This window comes from Phyllostomus discolor, chromosome 2 (assembly GCF_004126475.2).
Source record: "Phyllostomus discolor isolate MPI-MPIP mPhyDis1 chromosome 2, mPhyDis1.pri.v3, whole genome shotgun sequence".
Lineage (NCBI taxonomy): Eukaryota > Metazoa > Chordata > Mammalia > Chiroptera > Phyllostomidae > Phyllostomus > Phyllostomus discolor.
Window position 1 is genome coordinate 216,179,820 of NC_040904.2, and position 20,488 is coordinate 216,200,307.

The 20,488-nt window shown below is 68.6% G+C and overlaps 1 protein-coding gene across 2 annotated transcripts in view; it reads left to right on the plus strand.

Moving 5' to 3' along the window:
• Positions 1 to 20,488, plus strand: part of TAFA5 (TAFA chemokine like family member 5) — a 93,589-nt gene that overhangs the window by 61,836 nt on the left and 11,265 nt on the right. For both annotated transcript variants that reach the window (XM_036019755.1, XM_036019756.1), the window contains exon 2: positions 330 to 479. In XM_036019755.1, the coding sequence (XP_035875648.1) occupies positions 330 to 479 (150 nt within the window). The remainder of the gene's footprint in view (positions 1 to 329; positions 480 to 20,488) is intronic.

Here is a 20,488-nt window from a genome sequence, read left to right on the forward strand (position 1 = left end):
CCCACCAGGATGTGGCCTTTTATTTCCGGGTGACGGCGACGAGGCCACATTTAATTTCCTGTCCGCCCTGGCAGGGCCGTGAGCGAACGCCACCCCGGGTAAAAGGGGGGCTCACCGGCCCGACCGGGTGAGCAGCTTCTATGGGGCATGTCCCGGGCAGGACCCCCCGAGCTGCCAAGGGCAGCAGCCTCCGTGGGCCCCTCTGCGGGGGGGGGGGGGGGGGTCGGGGTGGAGCCTCTGGGCGGGCGTCCAGCCGCAGGGCCCAGCGGCTGGTGGCTTGTGTCCAGGGCCCGGCCGCTCAGCCCAATCTGTGTCTCTCTCTCCCGCAGGTCAGCTGGCCGCCGGCACCTGTGAGATTGTGACCCTGGACCGGGACAGCAGCCAGCCCCGGAGGACGATCGCCCGGCAGACGGCTCGCTGCGCGTGCCGCAAGGGGCAGATCGCCGGCACCACGAGAGCCCGGCCCGCCTGCGTGGATGGTGAGCACCCAGGGCCCCTGGGACAGCAGGGGAGGCCGCACGCATGTGGGTGACCCCCTGGTGCAGCCATGTGCCCCCCAACCCGCCACAGAGCGCTCTGTGGGTCTGGCACGCCAGCCCCTGCGGGCGGTGCTGGCCTGTGCCTGTCGGTGTAGCGTCCAGGGTGGCGGGGAGCTGGGTCCCCAATGAGCTGGGGCACATGGACAGGCCCAGGGGCCACGACCCACAGTGCGACCGTGGGCAGGGGGGAGCGAGGGGCGTGCTTCCTGCCAGACGGGCTGAGCTGGGAGCCGGCGTGTCAGTGTGTTGGTCACTTGCCATCTCTGGCTCGTCGCCACGCAGTGGGACTGATGTCAGGCACGTGCAGGCCATGTCCACCCCTCATGGGCTGTGAGGACCAGCTGCCCAGCCGGTGGGATGGGCGGGGCCAGGTGACCTCCCACAGGGCCGCAGTGGTGGGGAGACGCCCAGGGGTCGGCCCTGCTGAGTTCACACGCGCTGTGCCTGCCCGGGGCGGGGCCTCCGACGTGCCGGTGGGAACAGAGCCACGCGGGGTCTGAAGGGGGGAGGGCGGCCCTGCCCCCACTGCCCGGGGCCCTGACCCCGACGGGGTCTGTGCGCTGTGGCGGAGGCTGCACCGAGTGCGGGCACCCTGGTCTCTCCGGTGCCGAGCGCAGAGCTGCCTGCAGGGCGTGTGCAGATGCACCGGCAGTGCTGGGGGGGGGGGGGTCGTGTGGCCAAGGAGGGCGCTGTCACCGTGGGGGAGGCTTGCTGGAGGTGGGGGGGGCAGGGTGGGCCCCCGGGGAAGGAATCAGCAGAGCCTTGAGGCCACCTGAGGAGTGGGGACTCACGCACCAGGGACCTGGCCGGAGTCATGGCTGAGCCCGTCCTCAGGCCGTCCAGGGACATGGCTGCTCTGTGGGTCGGCCTGGGGCCCCCCACGGCGGGGAACTCGGACCCTGGGCCTCCGGCAGGAAGGGGAGGGAAGAGGTTGGGGAGGGCGGGGCCCAGGCTCCGGACTGGAGGGAACAGGCCGCCAGGCGCCCTGTGAACCAGGGGCCCAGCGGGCTGCCCTGGGCCAGCCTGGTGGAGCTGCGTGCACCCACAGAGCCGGGGTGACCCCCAGTGGTCTGGGGGCGGGGGGCTCACAGGCCCAGCCTCTGCCTCCCCGTGGCCCCCACGGCCAGGTGCCGCCACCCCTCGAGGCTCTGGGGACGGCGGGGTCACTCGGGAGACTAGACGGAGGCCGACCTTGCCATTGGGGGCGACACTTTTGGGGTCTGGGACACGTCCCGGCGGCTGGGTTTCTCGTCTTTTTCCTCGATGAGGCCTATCGAGGGCACGCAGGCCCCTGACGCCGCGGGAAGGTCGGTCAGGCGTGCCGGGCGGCACCTTCTCTGTCCCCGCCCACCCAGGTCGGCTTTCCTCCCACACCTGGGGCGGCCGGCGTGGAGCTGGCACCGCTTCTGGGCAAACGTCACCTGTCCCAGTTACAGACCTCCCTACCACACCTGGTAGCCGGCACACCACGGGGTGGGGGGGCGGGGGTGCGACCACACAGCACAGGCCGCCCTCTGGACGCCAGCGCCCACTCTGCCCGCCCAGCTCCACGGCCGGCGTGGGCCTGGGGCGGGGGGAGGTGATCTTGGCTCCGGGCGAACGGAACCGACTCGCCCCACACCCTGCCGCAGGCCCGCTCCGGCGACTGTGCCGGCTCCCGGGTGCGACGCCCTTGCTGAACCGACCGGTTCTTCCCTGGTCAGTGGACGAGAGGTGCTCGCAGGCCTGCGCTCCAAGCCTGCCACCTCCGCACCCCCCATCCTCGTCAGCCCCGCAGCCCACAGGAGCGTGGGGGTCACTGTGGAGGACCGACGGAATCCGGGTCTGCGCATCTGAACCCCGGGCCTCTCCCCTCCCCCCTGGACCCGGCTGGCGCCCCAGGAGCCGGCGCCCAGGGACCCAAATTAAAACCCGGCCACTTCCAAGGGAGGCCAGACCGTGAGTCAGCGTGCGGCTTTTGCGCCGTGGGCACTTTCCGGGCTGCCACCTAATTTAATTTTTGCTTTTCTGTTGTGTTGCGCGGTGTGCATAACAAGTCTTCCCGTGCTCCGGCCGCGTTGGCTGGAGAGCAAGCCTGGGCCGCGCCGGGTGGGTGGGGGCGCGGGCGAGCGGGCTGCACGCCGGGCGGTGCACGCTGACCCCGCTGCGCTCGGTGACCGTGCGAGCCGGGGAGACAGGGCGCAGCTGCCGCTGTAATTGGCTCGCTGCTCGCTCATTAGCTAGCTCGCCTGTTCGTTAGTTCAGACGAGGTGCACGCTCTCAGGTGCGGGGACGGCGCGAGGGGACTGGTCCCTGACACACCTGACCCCTCCCGCAGGGCAGGCGGGGGTGCGGGGCCCCAAGGCTCAGCCACCGCTTCCTGCCCCGGGGCCGACAACACTGCACGCAGGGGCAGCGTCTCCCCAGGGTGCTGGGGGACGAAGAGGGGCTCACCCGGGGAGCTTCTCTTCCTGAAAGGAGGGGCTGGCGGTGGGAGGGGACTCCTGGCGTGTCCCCCAGCCCGAAGTGTTTCTGGGTGCACTGCTCCCCAGCCTGTGTGCAGCGGCCTGGCACGGTTCCAGCTCGGACACCCTCGGGAACAGGGGTCCCCACCCCAGCCCCGCCCCCACCCCGGGAGGAAAGGGCTCTGACCTGGTGGGCAGGACGAGGAGAGAGAGGGGAGGGGGCGGCATGCAGTTTGGGGGAGAAGCTTTTATATGGGTCAGTGCTTGGGATTGTGTGCATTTGCGTGCGTTCAGAAACACGGGCACGTCACGGATGCCGCCGTGTGGCCCTCGCTGTGAGCTGTGGGCGAGGCCGTGACCCCCCGACCCCCCCGAGGGGGTGCCCGGGCTCTCTGCGCTCCGAGGGACCTGTCCCGCCGGGTGGGCGGCAGCCTCGTCTGAGAATCACGGTGAGGTTTCCAGAGATTCGGTGAGCTCGTTGTTAAATGCGGCCACGGTTGGAAGTTCAGTGACAAGAACTCGGCCGTCAGCAAGTGACCATGATGACAGAGGTGCCACCGGAAGACACGGGGACACGAGAGGCAGCTGAGCCCGAGTCCACGGAAGGAAGCGTTAGAAGGGACGTCGAGGACGCGGGGCCCAGAACCGCCCCCCCCCCGCCCCCCGATGTCGACTGGACCGGAGGTCGGCTCTTGGGGACGTGAAGTTTCAGCTGGACTGGTGGGGGGGACCCCCTGGCCCAGGGGTGAGAGAGGGGACGCCCCTCTTTCATCACCTGCTCTTCAGGAATGCAGCAGGTTACGAGGGACCTGCGCAGACCCGGGCCGGCGAATCGGGTGACGCAGGCGGACGGGACACGCCCCCACAGACCCACAGGGAGGCTCAGGGAGGGGCAGGGGGCTGACCGGGCCTGGGCACAGAGTAGCGAGCACAGTGGCCCCCAGCCAGAGAGGCCCGGGCCGGGCGGCTCCCCGGAGAGTCCTCCCGGCTTTGCAGAGGCACGAACACACGCTGTTCCCCGGTCCTTCCAAGCGAGCGGAAGAGGAGGAGGAGGAGGCACTCTCGAACCCGTGCTGCGGGGCTGGCGTCACCCGGGACCAAGAGCGTTAGACTGAGGCCGCGGGAGGACACCGCACGTCGGAGGGTCCGAGGGGCGGAGACCAGACCCCCAGGGACACACCCGCGGACCGAATCCAGTCGCCGCCGATGCACGAGGTCGCCGGTCAGGACCACGCGAGTTTCGTCTCCAGGGGACGCGGCGGATCGACGACACGCGGAAGCCGGCGCGGGCGAGGGCAGCAGAACGAAGAACAAATTCCGTCCTCCCCTGCACAGCTGCAGAGTGAGCCTTCCACGGAGACGGGCACGTTTCCCGATCAGAGCGCGGCGAACGAGGGAAGGAGAGAGCGCGGCGTGACGGGGCGTCTGCGGACACATCAGGCCACGTCGCCATTGGCTGGGGGGACCGGTGCTTCCGCCCTGGGACCAGGGACAGGCAGCCTGGGCCCCACACTGCCCCCCCCCACACCCGGCATGGCCCTGGGGGTCCAGGCGGAGCAGCCGGGCGGGAAAAGGGAATCACAGCCGCCCTGATGGGAGGGGAAGACGCCGGCCTCCCCAGAGGCCGTGTGACCGTGGGCACCGAGCGTCCAGGGAACCCACGCCCCCAGAGCCCTGATGAGGGAGTTCGGAGCGGCCGCAGGATGCGCGATCAATATGCAAGATCAATCGCGTTTCTCCACAGGGGTCGCAAACGATCTCAAGGAAGTGGTTCCGTTTGTAACAGCCTCAGAGGGAAGAATGGACTCCAGAATAAACTGAACAAAAGAAGCATCACATTTGCCCCGGCTGGGGTGGCTCAGGGCACTGAGCGCAGGCCTGAGAACCAAAGGGTTGCAGGTTCGATTCCCAGTCAGGGCTCCTGCCTGGGTTGTGGGCCAGGTCCCCAGTAGGAGGCGCAGGAGAGGCTACCGCACAGTGATGTTTCCCTCTCTTTGTCCCTCCCTTCCCCCTCTCTAAAAATAAATAAATAGAAGTAAAAAGGAAGAAAGAAACGTCAGTCTCATACACAGAACGGAGCCAGGGCGGAGTTAGCCCGGGAGCCTTTTCCTGCCCGGCTAGCCTGAGGCCATCTCCCCGCCACAGCAGGGTTCCCCCAGCCAGCCCGGGGGCCCGAGCATGGGGACCACCTGGCTCCCCCAGTGTCTGCAGGACACGGCCCAGCGCCAGGGCTGTGATAGGTGCCCAGGGGCCATCTGTCACCGAGTCCTGACACCTGCATAACACCTGGCGTTGTACCTGTCGTAACTGCCTGAGCTCACTGCCGGAGCTGGGGAGCCGGCGGCCCTGGGGGGCTGGAGGGGGCGTGGGGCCCCCCGCAGCTCCTGTCCGAGAGTGACGCCGGCTGGGCTCTTCATAATCACTCAAGTGTCCGGGACGTGCTGTGCTGATCACGCGGCCGCCTGCTCTCGCACATGCTAATCAGCTCCGGAGGGTCCCCGCCTGCGCGAGAGGCGGTGTCGGGGGCGGCTTTCAGGACACTCTCCCCGGGAATCCAGGGGTGATGCGGCCCAGCGTGGGGCGGGCGCCCTGATTGCCACCGCGGCAGTGGGGACCCTCGTGACTCTGCCCTGGGAGGGGTGCGGGGTCCTGCAGTGACCGCCAGCTGGATCTGCGGGCCCCTCCGTCCTGCACTGCCCCCGTAGCCCAGGGACATGCAGATGTCCCCGTCGGGGGCGGTGAGACCTGTCACACGGGGCCCCTTCCCTCAGGGAGCTCCCAGCCCGGGTCCGGAGCCCCTGCCTCTCTGGGGGAGGGGGTCTGGATGCAGGTGCTCCTAAAAGCCCCCCACCCTGGCAAAGCCCCCGCCGCCACGGGGCCACAGCGCCCCGTACACGGGGTCCTCCCTAGAGGCCTCACACGGATCGGTCACTTTATCTTCACCACCGGGAAGCCGCATCATTGTTGAACGCTGGTCGGAAATGGGGAGACGGGGCCCCATTGTAATGACGGGCGGGGCTGGCCCCGAGCACGGGACCACAGGGTGGGGCCCCGGGTCTCGGTTCCACAGAGCACGTCCCTGGCCCAGGCCGGTGACAGTGGCCCAGGGTGGGAGGGGGCCAGGCCTCCGGCCTCAGCGGGGCCCGGGGGATGAGGCAAGGGTCCCAGCGGTGCTCTGGGTTGTGGGGGTGCAGGGAGCTCCAGACAGGAGCCCATGGGTGGGAAGGACCAGCGGCTCGAGCTGTGCTGTCCCAGGAAGGCTTCCTGGAGGAGGCGGTGCCAGTGCCCCTCACGGCCCACGGTTGTCAGGAGCAGGCGGACTCGCCAGGCAGGGTGTCCAGGGAACTTGCCGGCCCCTGGGCAGCCCTGGGCAGAGCCCCCGAGAGCCGTGCAGACGGCACAGCACCCTCGGACCTGGGGGAGGTCCCCCCTTCCCGTGTGAGGTGCCCCCTCCTGGGGGAGGTGCCCACAGGGCATGGACACGGGCCGTGTCCCACCTGCCTTCCATCTGGGCTCTCGCCCACGCACACGAGTGTGCGGTCTGGTTCTGACCAGCACATGGCCTCGGTCTGCGGCGGGGCTCTGCGTGAGCGGAGAGGTGACCTGTGTGCCACGGTCCAGCACAGGGTCCGGCCTGGGCATCCCCTGGGTGACCTCGTGGTGGGAGAAGCCCCCCCCGGCAGACCCATGCCCTCCCCCCCACTCCCAGGCGGAGCCCCAGACGAGCACCCAAGAAGCTGGACGCCGTGGGTCCCGTCCTCTTGGCAGAACCGACCCCTCTTCCCGGGGAGTGGGCTGCGGGGACGCAGACAGACCGGGCGCAGGCCCTGCCGCAGCTGCATGGGGGGCCTGGCCAGGTGGCGGGGGTAGGGTGGGGTCTCCGACCCGGCTCTTAACTCGAGGCCCCTCTGGGAAGGGGCGCAGGGATGGCCGGAGGCACCGCTCCCCTCCCTGGGGCTGGGGTTCCCTGCCCTCAAGACCCGAGGGCCCAGCTCCGGTCCTGGGTGTGCCTGGGGCGCCCCCGGCCCTGGGTGGTGAGGGGTGGGCGCTGGGCCCGGGCCCAGACGTGCGGGGCCCCCGGCGGCGACGTCGGTGCCTCCCCAAACTGGCCGCTCTTTGATGCGCACGGAGCCTCGTGCCGACTTTGATGTTGCTCGAGATTTCAGGCTAAATTAAACAGTGTGATGAAGAACAAATCAAAGCCGGGGAAATTGGGACGAAACAATGTTATTTTGATCTTGGCAGATGCTTTGATCATGGATATGGGGCGACGGGGAATGTGCCCCCCCCACACCCTCCCGGCTTTCGGCGAGGACGGAAGGGCCGCCATGCCCACTTTTGGGGCCCACGGGACATAGCCCCTTCCTGTCCCTTCGCCAGCACAGCCTGCGGGGGATGGCCAGGCTGCGGCCCGAGGGGCGGCGGGAGCAGGCCCCTGAGTCTGGACAGGCTCCACCGGCCGGAGGCCCAGGGACTGGTTCCCACGTGCTGGGAGCCTGGCCGGTGTCTGACAGCTTTCTAGAAAGATCTCTTTGCTGCTCCCTGGACACTGAGTTCAGGCAGCGAGAGTGAATGCTGGGGGAGGCCAGGCAGGTGACCGGAGCAGCAGGGACTGGGGACGAGCAGTCCTGGAGGCTGGAGGGTGGGTCTCTCCCTGGGCGAGATCCCCGGGGAGCCGCCCCTGCTGGGGGCCCACGCCGCCAGGGCAGAGACCGGTGCACCCACGCGAGGGGCCCCAGGCGCGGTCTGTGACACTTCTCCCCCCCCCGCCCCCGAGGGTGTGTGCTCACTATTGGGCCTGGGCGCAGGCGCCTGCAGGACAAGGCGGGGGACTCGGGCTGGGAGGCAGCCCTGGCGGGGGGTGAATGTGAGCGAGGTCGGCCAGGGCAGAGGGCGCGGCTGGGGCTCCCGGGTGGGACCGCCGCTCGGAGCCCAGGGGGCCGCAGCGTCAGGGTCTCTCTGGGAGGCTGAGCAGGGAAGGCGGAGGCCCCCAGGGCAGGGAGCGAGGGGTGGACCCCGCTCCCCTAATTTAACTCCTCCTCGGGGCTGGTGGCATCGGGCGGCTGGCTGGGGCTCGCACAGGAGGGACCCCTGGCAGGTGGGAGAGGAGGGGCGGCCGTGCCCCCGAGGGGCCTGAAGTGTGTCAGGTGTGGGGGGACCTGGGGCCCTCCGGGAGTCGGGGCCACCGGACGAGGGCGGCTCCCGGGGTCGGCGAGAAGGTCCCCCGGGTGAGCCTGGGCCGTTTCCGCTCGGCTTTCACCGTCTGTCGCTCTACGTGCCTCTGGCTCCTAGTCCAGCTGGTGGATTTCACAGCTTCCTCGCCACGGGAAGGGTGAGGCTCACGCTGGGAGTCCCGAGGCGTGTGCAGCGCCCGGGGGTTGGGGCGGAGGCCCCCCGGCGTTACGTCACCCTGAGGGTCCTGCGCTTGCCCCGGTGACCTCAACCGGCGCCCTCCCCTGCCCTGTGCTCGTCTCCTGACCACCGAGGGTGGACCTGTGACAGTAAGAGGGACAGACCTGTGCAAAGCTCGAACCGCAGAACCTGGCCCGGAGGCCTTCGTGTTTCCCCGGGCGACCCCGGCTCCACCGCCTCCTGGTGGCAGCACGCCAGAATTGCAGGTGCATTTTTTAAAGGGCCGGAGCGATTTCCGCTCATATCCATGAGATCAATGATGTAGCATGCAGGGGTACTATGTTATTTTTATTACTGGGCAGAACCCACTGTTTGGTTGCACCACAGTCTGTCTGCTCTACAAAAGGGGGAGTCCAGGTTACTTTGAATCATCTTTAGTCATTGTGAGCACGGCGGCCGTGCGTGCCTTCGGGTGTGATTTTGGGCAGATGCGTGCACTCGTGTGTCACAGGCTCGTCCCCGGAAGGGGCAGGGGTGCGAGTCAGCTGCCGGAGTGTTCCTCAGAGCAGCCGCACGGTCGAACCTGCCGCCAGCAGGGCTGGGAGGTTCCCCTTGCCCCGCGTGCTCGTCAGCACTTGTTATTGTCAGGCTTTCTACCTTAGCCACCCCGCTGGGTGCCCGCTGCCGTTTCCCTGCGGTGTCGGTCGGCCTGCACTTCTCTGCTGGGTAACGAGGCTGACCCTGACCTCACGGGCTCGGGTCGGCAGAATCTCGGGGTGTCTGTTCAGTCTTCTGCCCGTTTTTTGGGGGTTCTCCGTCGTCCTTTTAAGTGGTTAGTGGGAGCTCCGGCTGGCTGGCGCCTCTGACCCCGAGCTGGCTCCCTTGTCCTGCTCCCACCCCCTCCCAGTCTGGCCTTTTCCTCTGCTCCGGGCGTGTGTGATCGGGCGAGCAGAAACCGGAACTTCCTACTTTTCGCTCCGTTGGCTTGGTCCGTCTTTTCTTTTTACGTTTCGGGTGTTGTGTCCTGTTCCAGAAATGGAGTTTCACCCCAAGGTCTCGGGGATATCTCCGGGCTGTCCACATGCTGCGGCTCTCTGTCTGTGGTCCTCTCCCGGTCGATGTTGCGTGTGGTCCGAGATTGATCTCGCTGCGTTTTCTCCTCCCCACGGGGGCGTCTGCCAGACCGGGCGTCAGTGAGTGAGGAGCCCCGGCCTTGCTCACCCCCGTGACTGTGTGTGAAGCACACGTTTCTGAGGCAGAAGGGAAGAGGTGGGCCTCACCTTGGTCACCCCGCGGCTGCCTACCTCATTGTCCCTGGCGTCTCAGGGGCCGGGAGCTGGGCGGCCATCGCGCACAGGGTCCTGTGGACACTGCGCCCCTCCCCCACCTGCGCGCGGAAGAACTCACGGAACCTCTCTCTCCTGCCTCCTCCCACCTGCACGAACATCTCAGGATGGGGTTTGCAGTGAGGAAGGAGCGGATGCCCCCCTGTCCCTGCATCCCCGACCCGGTGTCCAGCCCAGGCCTGGTGGTCTTCCTGGCAGACGGTCTCAGGTGGCTCGGGAGAGGGCCGTGCAGGGTGGGCTGGTGCTGCGCAGTGCCCGCTCTGTGGCAGATGGCGCGCCCTGCTCTCAGCACCCCGCCCCCCACCGCACTCCGGCTTTTGCACGGAAGTGAGCAAAGCTCAGGCTGTGAGCCCAGGCCTCTCAGGCCCCAGGGCCGGGCGGCCTTCTGCCGGAGCCGGCCTCTCCGTCCAGTGAGCCAGGCCTGGGAGACAGGGCCCCAGGCTCTGTCTGCGCCCCGGGCCCGGCTGGCTGTCTCAGCCGGCCCGAGTCCCACAGACACGAGGTGGCATTTCAGAGTGCGGTGCAGGGCTCGGTTCCGGACCACCGAGATCCCCTCGGGGGGGCGGGCTCTGGGGGCCCCTTGTGACCTCGCTGTGGGCCATGCAGGGCTCAGGGGCTAGCGCCCACTGCCCCCCCTCCGTAATAACCCGCCCTGTGTACTTTTCCAGTGGCCGGTCCTCGGAAGTGGTGGTTTTTATGTCAAATAAATGCAGGATTTGCTGCCGTCCTCTGACTCGGGGCGTTTTTCCTCCAAAGAGGTCGTTAGGACGTGGTGTCCAGAGGGGACTTGCTGGAGGAGGGCCTGAGGGCCGGCCACTCCGCAGGCACTAGGAGGCCGCATCTGCTGGGCACTGGGTAAATCTGCCAGTGTGTGTCCCGGTCAGCTGTGCCGTGGCCGAGCCTGCGGCTGGCTGTCAGCTCAGACCCAGGGGAGTGCTGGCCAAGGTCAGCCCCACGCTCCGGTCGGGCTCCTCGGAGGAGGGTCCCCCTGGGCCCAGGATGGGAGGGGACCTGCTGGGGGGTGCCTGGGGGGGCTAGCCCGGGGCGAACCCAAGGTCAAGGCCCCGGAGAGCACAGACCCCTCACCGGAGCTGCCGGCAACGACCCTGCCGACCCTCCACGGCATCAGGGTGTGGGCACGCAAGGTCTGGGCGCGCGGTGGGGCCCTGCAGGCAGGAAGGAGCCTCCCACGTGGGAGGAGGGCGACCCCTACAGGATGGAGCCAGCGACGCGCGGCTCGTCTCCGTGGCGGCTTCAGTGTGTGCCTCCCGTGACCGTGTCCTGAGCGGTGGGTCCGCCGGGAGACGTGCTCCCCAGGGCCGCACCGTCGGCGCTAGCCTACCTGTTGGATGAAAACCCCGCATCGCGCCAGTCAGCCTGTCTCCGCCCACCACCCACTGCCCACGGCCCGTCAGTCAGTGGCCAGGGAGTGTGGCCCACAGGTGTGTGTCAGGAAGCGCCCCCGGAGGGCTGGGACACGCCAGCAGACACCCTGGTTAACTCACGCCTCGACACGCGGGAGGCACAGAAGCTCGGAGAAGCCGGCGCTGCCTCCGAGTGGGTGGTGTCCAGCCGAGTGGCCCCCCGGCGGCCCCCTGGGGGGCAGGAGGAGCAGAGGAACCTCCGGCGTCACAGACGGGCGCTGTGGGCGGTGTGCCCCTCCCCCCCCCCACTGCAGGGCCCCCCTTCTCCAGACGGGGAGCCGGGACCCCAGGCATTTTAGGACAGGTTGCCTCCCTCCCCCGACCCGGGTGTCTCTGACCTGCGGTTGCTCCCCTGAGAAGCACAGGAGTGCACAGCTGGGCGGGTGACCTGCGGCCTGGGGTGGCCTCCACGCCTGTGGGGGTTCGGGGACATCAGGACTCGTCCTGCCCCCTCTGTCAGCGCTCAGGCCTGGCGAACTGTCCCACCAAGCGTGTCCCGTGGGGCCCTGCGTGTGCGGTGGTGAGCTGCAGCAGGCCAGGCGCTAGCAGGCAGGTGTGTCGGAGACCCCCCAGCCGTCCTGAAGCCCGAGACCCATACCGCACCCCCAAAACGGCTCTCCCCTGGAGCACCCCGGGAGCTCGGCTCGCCTGCCACTCCGTCTCAGAGTCCAGAGCCCAGGTTTTGGGGGACAGACAGGAGCTGCCTCTTCCGGAGGGAGACCCAGCAGACCCCGCACCTGGAGGAGAGCCCAGGCCGTGCACCCGGTTACCGGGCTCCTGTCCTGAGCCTCGCCCTGAGTAACTGTGTGTCTGCAAAGCAGCCCCTTAGCCCCCCCGAGCCTCAGTGTTCTCGTCTGTGAAGTGGGTGCGAACCTGCTCCGAGGGCCATCAGTAAGTGGCAGGTTTCATCTCGTGGTGTCCACTGGTCTCAGCTCACGGGACCCCCAGCCCCCATCCGTAAACGCCCCTCTGCTGGGCCTGGGCGGCCAGTGCCCCTCACTCTCAGCTGGTGTTTCGACCCCTGGTCATGAGGCCTGCCCCGCTGGACTCGGGGAGGGGCCCGGTGGGAAATCGCTCTGCTCCCCCGGCTGGCGTGTGAGGCGGCGCCCCCTGGACCGCCTCCTGTAAAGCCAGCCCTGGACGGTCGGTGTGGGGTTGTCGCTGGCGGTGGCTCGGACGGCAGAGGGAGGCACAGTGTGAAGGAGAAGATGGAAATACACTTTTCACGCCCCAAGGAAACTGCTGTTCGCTGTTTGGGAGTACTGATTTCCCTCCAACGTCTCAGAAAACGATCATAAAAAACCCCACAAGATTGCGGAAACTGCTGGAAGTTGGGCCAGCGTCCCCCGGAGCGCGGCCTGCGTTGTAGCGCATCTGGGCTGGGTATAGGACCGCAGCTGAAGGTCAGTTCCTGCAGCCGCGGGGACCCGCTCCCTGTGGCATCTCCCACCCCGGCTCCCCCCCCCCCCCGGCCCCGACGGCGCGTCTGGCCTGTGTGCCCCACTTCCGGTCCCCCCACAGAGCCTCCCACCCAGACTTCCTCTCGGATTCCGGGTGCGGAGGCAGGGCTGGGCAGTGCCCAGCTGGGTGGACGCCCCGTGGGCAGGCTGAACGGTCCTGCGTGTGATCTGCCCCCTCCCCTCTGTTGCCTGTGACTCCCGGGGAGGCTGGGGTGCTGTGGGCCAGGGGCTCTGGGTCACACGCGTGCACGGGATGCAGCCCCCCATGGCCCCTGCCGAGGCCAATGGCCCCCTGCCTAGCAGGGTGTCTACCCTTTGGGTTTGGGACCAGGTCTCCACCCAAGGGCGCATCCTTTGCTGTGGCTCCATCCCCTCCCGTGACCCTGACAGCTCCCTGAGCCCCCTGGAGCCCTTCCCCAGCTCGCCTCACATAAGCCACTTCCCGCTGACCGGCTCTGAAGGCGACGGGCGTCCTTTGAAAAACACTGACCAGCGTCTCTGCCCGCCCTGCGGTGCGTCCACCGCGGCTCCTCTCCGCTGGGCTTTCCTCCCAGGCCGCCCCCCCGGCCGTTTCCGACTCTTCCTGAGCCGGGAGAGCCGGGTTAGTGAGCAGGTGGGTGCTGGGGGCCTCTGCCTGGGCAGCAGGCCGCCCTCCTGAGTCGGAGGCCCTGCAGAGGGGAGCCCACGGGTGCCGGGGAGCAGGTGGGAGGCAGGGCCCCGTTCTGCCATGCTCTGTCTACTACAGGCAGAGCCTGGCATGCATGCAGCGGGGACGGGAGCCCAGGGCCGAGTTCAGGCCCCGAGGACCACCCGTCCGGAGCCTTTGTCCCACAGACGTGCCCCACCCCTCCCCCACACGCCTGCTGGTTATTTAAGGACACCTGTTCTAGCCGGGTGCTCTGAAAGTACAGGGCAGGGGGCATGGCAGGGTTGACCCATGGTGGCCCACCTCCGTGTGGCGACAGGCAGCGTCCTGGGCCTCCATCGCCACCTGTCACAGGGACGTGCAGGAGGGGCAGGAGGGCCTGGAGCTCGAGGACAGGAGGGTCCCCTGAAGGACGAGCACCCTGAGCCCGGCACTGGGCCCTGGCCTCCATGAGGCTCCGTGAGCACCCATCCACACATCTGGTGTGGGGAACGTGCTGCCCCCACGTGGGAGCTGTGGGGGGCACAGCCAGGACCCCGAAGCCCGCCACCACCTCTGGCCCCAGAGCTCCAGAGCTGGGACCCCCACCCCTCTCTGTCCCGAGACTAGGGGACGCCCCCACAGCCCCTCGTCCAGAGAAGGGCTGCAGGAGGGCTGCCCTCCCCTGGGCTGGTGGGCAGGGCCTGAGGCCAGGGTGCCTCGGGGGCCTGTGCGCCCTTCACCGGCTCCCCTCCCCCATGCTCCTTCCTCCGAGCCTGCACGAGGGCCGACGGAGCCGCCCGGAGCTGAGGGCAGGTTCGCCGACCACCAGCCCTGCCACGAAGGTGCCCGCAGAGGTCCACACGGGTGTCCCCGGCTGACGGGAGCCGCCCCAGGACCGTCACTCCGTGTGTGGGGGGGGGGGGCATACAGGCCAGTTATGGGCTGGGCCCGGGAGGGACAGGGGGCGGACGCTGCGGCCAGGGTGTCCGGCAGCGTGGAGCCGGTGCCTGTCCTCCTAGAGCAGGGGTGTCACACTCATTGTCACGGGGGCGATGTCAGCCTCATGGCCGCTTTCTAAGTGTCATTTAGAAGGGACCGGATGTCGTTTCAGGACTGTACAAATGTAACCACTCCTTAACTGTTAAGCGAGAGCTCGGTGCTGCCCCCGGGTAGAAACCAGGCGTCGGGCTGGATAAAACAAGGTGGGGGGCTGGATTCAGCCCGCGGGCCCTGTGTTTGCCACCCGTGTCCTGGAGGGACACAGGCTTGGGGGACCCAGACTTCCCAAGTCCATGCTCAAATCCGGGCGTTACTGGGCCTCACACCCTGGGGGGCACCCCAGGGAGAACGCGGGGGGCCCCAGCCAGGGGCAGGTCCGAGAGTGGCCCCTGTGAGGGGAGGAAAGGCCAGACCCACCCTGCGAGGCGTGGGAAGTGCGTCAGGGACAAGCACACATGTGGGGAGGCGGGAGATGGGGCTGGTGGGCATGGGCAGAGTGGTCTGGGTCCCACAAGGAGACAGGGCCTGCCGCCCACCCTTGGGATGGGGGCCACTGCTCGCGGGAACGATTCTCCCATGACCGCCGTGACGCCCAAACACACGCAGGGCCGAATGGAAGAGGGACAAGCACCAGGGTGGGAGCCGCGGCGGGTTCTCGCCTCCCGACGGCGTGGGGGCCTGGGCAGACGCGCGGAGGGGCCCCCTGGAGCGTGAGCTGCTGGTCGCTGAGCCCGGCTGCACGGGCATCAGGGTGCCCCGCCGTCGGCCCCTCCTCGGGGAGGACCTGGGCCACACCCCAGGGCCTCGGCTTCCCCCTTGTCGGCGAGAGACGGGAGGTCCCCGGGAGTCTCCGAGGCTACAGCCGCTGGCGGGTCGGCGCCTCGCCTCCGCCCCGAGAGTGAGCGGGGGTCCAGCCGCCCGGTGTGCGTGGCCGCCCCAACGGAGACGCCTCTTTCAGAGTCTGAGATAAAACCCGTGTGACGTCCTTGGATCCGGAAGGAGCAGAGTTCCGCTCCCGGCAGACCCGGCAGGTCTCGGGGTCCTCCTGGACGCCGCCCGCCTCTCGCTCCCTGACAGACGCCACGGCCTGGTGTCGGCCTGGGGGTCGGCGGCAACTCCGGGTCTTGGGTTCCGGGCGGCCTGGCTCACCGTGGAGCCCACCGTCCTGGGCCCTGTGCCGGTCACTCCCGAGCGGGGACACGGCACACGGAGTGTGGACATGGCCTGCATCAGGCTGCTCCGCACGTCCCCGGTGCCCCGGCTTACGTAATCCGAGCCACACCAGCTGTCACCGGCTCGATCGGGTTGGGGAATGGACGAGGCTGTCCTGGTGCGGCAGTGACCTTGGGCAGGCGGAGAGGTCGGCTCTGGAGAAAATCCTCCAGGAGCCGCCGGGACCTCTGGTCCCGTGAACACTGGACGGTCCTCCGTCTCTTCACGGCGACCCGAGCCCCCTCCTCCCCAGCCTGCTCCGGACAGGTGCGCACAGGTCGCTGCCTCACGGCTCCACTGTCCTCGGGCCCCAGCGCCCTGGGCCGTCCCTGGTCCCCTCTGCTGCAGACCCACGGGCGGACCTCCCGGGGGGCTGTGGGAGAAGCTCAGAGGGGGCCAGGGCCGGATGCCTGGCCTGCACTGCAGAGGGCAGCAGTCAGAAGGGAGCCTGGGGGGGCCGACAGAGCCTGTCTGCTCAGCCTCCCCCACCCGCCCCTCCTCCTGAAGCTGCTGCAGGCAGGCGGGGGGGCAGGGGTCCCGAGCCGCCCCCTGGCCCTTCCCAGCAGGCAGGAACCTGTCTGAGGCTCCCAGCATCTCTAACCTCTGCCGGATGGGGGGCCAGCCTGGGGCTTCCTGGTGGCGAGCACCCCAAAGGTTTGGGTGGGAGATGGGCAAGTGGGAAGATGGGGTTGTGGGTGGATGGGTAGGTGGGTGGGTGGGTGGATGGATGGGTGGGTCAGTGGGTGGACGGGTAGGTGGTGGGCAGATGGATGGGTGGTTGGATAGATGGATGGGTGGGTGGATGCAGGCATGGGTAGCTGTGTGGACGGATGGGTGCATAATTGGATGGATGGTTAGACTGGGAAGCGGATGGATGGACAAGCAGATGGACAGACAGACGGCGGCATAGATGGACAAAGGGTGGTTTCTAAACAGATCCCGGGCCTCCCAGAGACGCCCTCTGAGGGGGCTGCGTCTCAGCGGGGCGTGGCTACGTCTTGGCGGGGGCGTGGCTCCCCGGGAAAGCGTTCCGCGTGCTGGGCCTCGGAGGCTCTTTGCAGCGGCAGCCCCTTCCCCAGGAGCAGGACCCGCTCCTGAGCTCACGCCGTGCCCCTTCCCCCGGGGACCGCCACAGCCCAGCTCCCACCTCTTCCTCGGACACTCGGGAGGTGACTTCCTGCAGGGCGGGCCTCCCCAAAGGAAGCTGTGTGTCCCCTCTCTGAGTGAAGGAACGCGTGGCTGTCCCCCCGCGGGGACCTGGCTCTGCCGCGGCTACCGGTGCCGCCGCCAGCCCGGCGCCCCCGTGCCCCCCAAACCGCGGGGGCGCGCTGTTCTCTCCCCACGCTACAGCTGGAGGCGGCTGCCTCTCTTTCTCTGCCTCTCATGGAGCGCCTGCCAGTGTGTGGAAAATTACCCAAGAAAAAATGATTGGAGTGGGTTTTCCTTCCCTCTCCTTACATCGCTGAGTCCTAATGAAATAATGAAGCAGGTAGCTCGCGACAACGGTGTTTTTATTTCTCTCCATCTAATCAGATTACCCGGGTTTGGAGTGTTTTCCGCGGCGCGGCGCCGTCCAGCAATCAGGGCCGGAGACTGGCCCACTCTGGTGGGCTGGGGGGGCCGGGGGGACGGGGTGGGGGGGGGGGCAGCTCCCGGGCAGCTAATGAATCGCACTAATCAGAGAGCCATCTTGAAAATTAATGCATTCTACTGCAACTATTTAAAGAAAAAATAATTACCGAGACTGTTCTCACTAAATTATGCTGTCTAGAAGTTGTAGCGAGAAAATTCGGTCTGATTTTAAGGCGTAATCTGGGTCTTGCAGGGTTTTCTCGTCCTCGGTGGGGAAAGGGTTTGGTGTGGAGAGGAAGGGACGGTGCCCCTTTCTTCCTGCTTTTGGGGTCCTGGGGGTGAAGCCACTGAACCCCCAGGCTGCTCTGGAGGCGGGGGGTGGGGGAGGGCGGGCGGGAGTAGGAGCTGCAGGGAGACCCTCGACCTCCCGGTTCCCTGACACAGACCCAGGTGCCCCCGCTGACCTGCGGAGCATGATGGGAAGTGGCCCGCGGGACACGGGACAGAGGCTTGGGCCCTTGCAGTCTCCTCCCCGCCCCCGCTCCCCGCATCCCTGCCGGGACCTGCAGCCCACAGCGCTCCCGCTGCAGACTTGCAGATGCACCTCGCGGCCTGGGAGGCGTGGGCGGCGTGGGCTTCTGAGACTCTCGGGGCCCTTCCTCCAGCTCCGCCCACCTTCTCCAGGGCGGAGGGTGTCAGTGAGGGGTGGGCACTGTCGCCCCACTACTAAGCCAAGCCTCCAGCCCCCAACTTCTCTCCTCCCGGAATGCCCTGGGCCCCCTGGCCACGCAGGAAGGAGCAAGCCCAGGGCTGGACACGCCACAGAGAGCTCCCAGGTCCCCCACAGCGGCTGTGGAGGCCCCCTTGGGCCAGAGGCCCTGCACCATCCTGCCAGCTTGCTCACGGGGAGCGTCTGGGCATGTTCCAGCGGGGGCGGGGGAGCAAAATGAGTATCTCCCGGGCACTCGGGGCGCCCCGGCTCGAGTTCCGGGTTCGTGCGCACTTTCCTGGCCCCCAGGCAGCCAGCCCGGGCAGGTGGGCTCCAAGGGCCGCCACGCCCACCCCCCGTGCCCAGGCGTGCCTGTCACTGGTCAGTGCACCACCCCGTCCGGGCTCCCCTGATTCCTCTGTGTCCCCAGGCCAGCCTGTGACTGGGCTCCCGGAGGTGGGGCCCCCAGGGCACCCTTTGACCCCCAGCCCGCAGGCCTCCTGCCGGAGCTGGGGCCGCAGCCCGCGGGGCCTTACTGCACCTGCAATGGGTCTGCAGCTGGCCCGGCTCAGCCTTCACGTGGCAGACTCTTCTGGAACCCTCAGGGCATGTGGCCTGCCCGTGCCTCTGGGGGTCGGTGGGTGTGATCGCGTGTGGGGACGTGTGGATACATGCGCACGTGTGCATATGTGTAATTAGCTGTGTGTGGCCTGACCCCTCCGTCGCCAGCAAGATCGGGGACAGCTTGGGGACGTGTCCGCCTGGGCCAGAGGCTGCCGGAGAGCCGCCTCCCCGTCCCGGAAGGCCTCGCGTCCTTGGTGACCGCCTCCGAGGACGCGTCCCCGGCTCCCCCGGAGCCCCGCTGGCTCTGCCCCGGTGACTCATTCTCCAAGCTGCCGAGTAGAGCCAGTGGAGTCACGTGCGGATGGAGAGGCAGGCACGGCGGACTCCGAGGGGGCCGCGCAGCCTGCGCACAGCGAGGGCCGGGCTCGCGGTGGGCAGCCGTCCCCCCATGTGTCCCCGGCGGTCGGCACGGCCTGTCCCCGTCCATCTGCCCGGGCCGGCTCAGCGCCGTGTGTGCCGCCTCCACCTCAGCGGCTGCCCGTGGATGCGCGCCAGGACCTGCTCCAGGGCTCAGCGGGGCGTCCAGCGGCCCTGTTCCTCCGGTCTGGGGGCGGGCGAGCGAGGTGGGTGGAGGCCAGGGGCCGCGGGAGGCACACGGAAAGCTCCGCCTCACCGGCGGTCGCCACACACCCCCATGTCCCCCCCATGCCCCTCTCTGCCCGCCTGCGTTCCCCCTCTGTCTCCCTCGCTCGCCCCTCCCTGAGAGGTTCGCCCCGTGCTCTCCTGGGCCCCAGCCCTCTGACCCCAAGGACCCTTGTCCTTGACCACCCAAAGGCCCTCGCACAGGGAGGCCCGGAGCCCAGGAAGGAGCGGGTCGCCCTGGCCGGAGCCTGAGCCCCCGGGGTCTCCCCCGGAAAGAAGGGCGAAGCCCGCAGGCCAGTGCCCCCCGGTTGCACGCTGGGGGCACGTGTGTGTGTTCATGGGTGTGTGTGGGGCCCAGCGTGTGTGCGTGTGCGAGGTGGGGGGTCTGGGACCGGAAGCGAGTGAGGCCCCCAGCAGCAAGGCCGGCTGGGGCCCGGGCATCGGGGCTGCACTGTTCTCTGTGAGCCCCGGGCTGGGCACACCTGCTCTCTCTCCACTGGGCCTGGGCGCAGGCGCTGGGGCCACGGCCAGGAATATGGGCCCGTGCCCCTGGCCCTCCTGGCAGCGCCCCTCGGGGCCGTGGCCCAGGAACAGGCTGCGGCCACGGTCCCCGGCCCTCAGCCACCGTCACTCGGCATGGTCAGCCCGTCAGGGACACTGTCCCCAGGCCGGGAGCTGCTCCCGCGTCTGGGCCGAGGAGATGAAGTTGTGACGTGGGCATGAAAGGCCCTTTTGTCCCCGGGACGTGGCGGCCCGGCAGCGGGCCTCCGACCGCCCCCAGCAGGAAGTGGGCTCCAGCGGGGAGCGCCGGGCTCCGGGACAAACAAAGGCGGTGTGTGCTCAGCTCCGGCCGGCAGCGCCCCCTGCAGGGCTGGCCCCGGCACACCAGGCCCCCAGCACACCAGGCCCCCAGCCCAGCGGCACGGCCAGGGCCTCCGAGGGTCTGCCCCTTCTGGGAGCGCGTCAGCCTGCCCGCTGCGGCCTGGGCAGGCCGGCCCTCCCGTGGCCCCACATGTGTGGCAGTGTGTGCACGGGAGTGTGCATGTATGTGGGTGTGGGGGTCATGTGTGCTATTTCACACGGTCTGTGCATGGGACACACATGGGTGCCCATGTGTGTGAACCGTGTGGCTGCAGCAGGGGGAGGACCGGGCCCCATCTCCCAGCCTCAGGCCGCTGGGACCCTGTCCCCTCCCTGCTGCCTCCCTCTCCCACCCCCCACCCCCTGGACGTTGTCACCCACGTTCACCCGGCCGCCTCCCTGGGACGGCAGGGCCGGGCCCCTCCCCTCACGTCTGCTGGGTGCCGGCTCCTGGTCTCAGAGGCCTGAAGCAGCCCGGAGGCCCCTGGCCACACACACGTGCAGTGGCGAGCAGAGTCCGTGGGGGGCACTCTGGCCCCCCCCAGGAGCACTGCCCCACGCCACCGCTTTGGGCGGGGGGGACCCGGTCCACGTCCCGGAGTGCCCCTGGCTGACCCCCTCCTCCCAGGCTGCAGTGAGAAGGGACCGCGGACCGGGTGGGTGGGGCTCAAACAACAGACGGGTTTGCCTTCCGGCTCCAGAGCCTGGAAGCGTGGGGCCAAGGGGTCTCCCACTG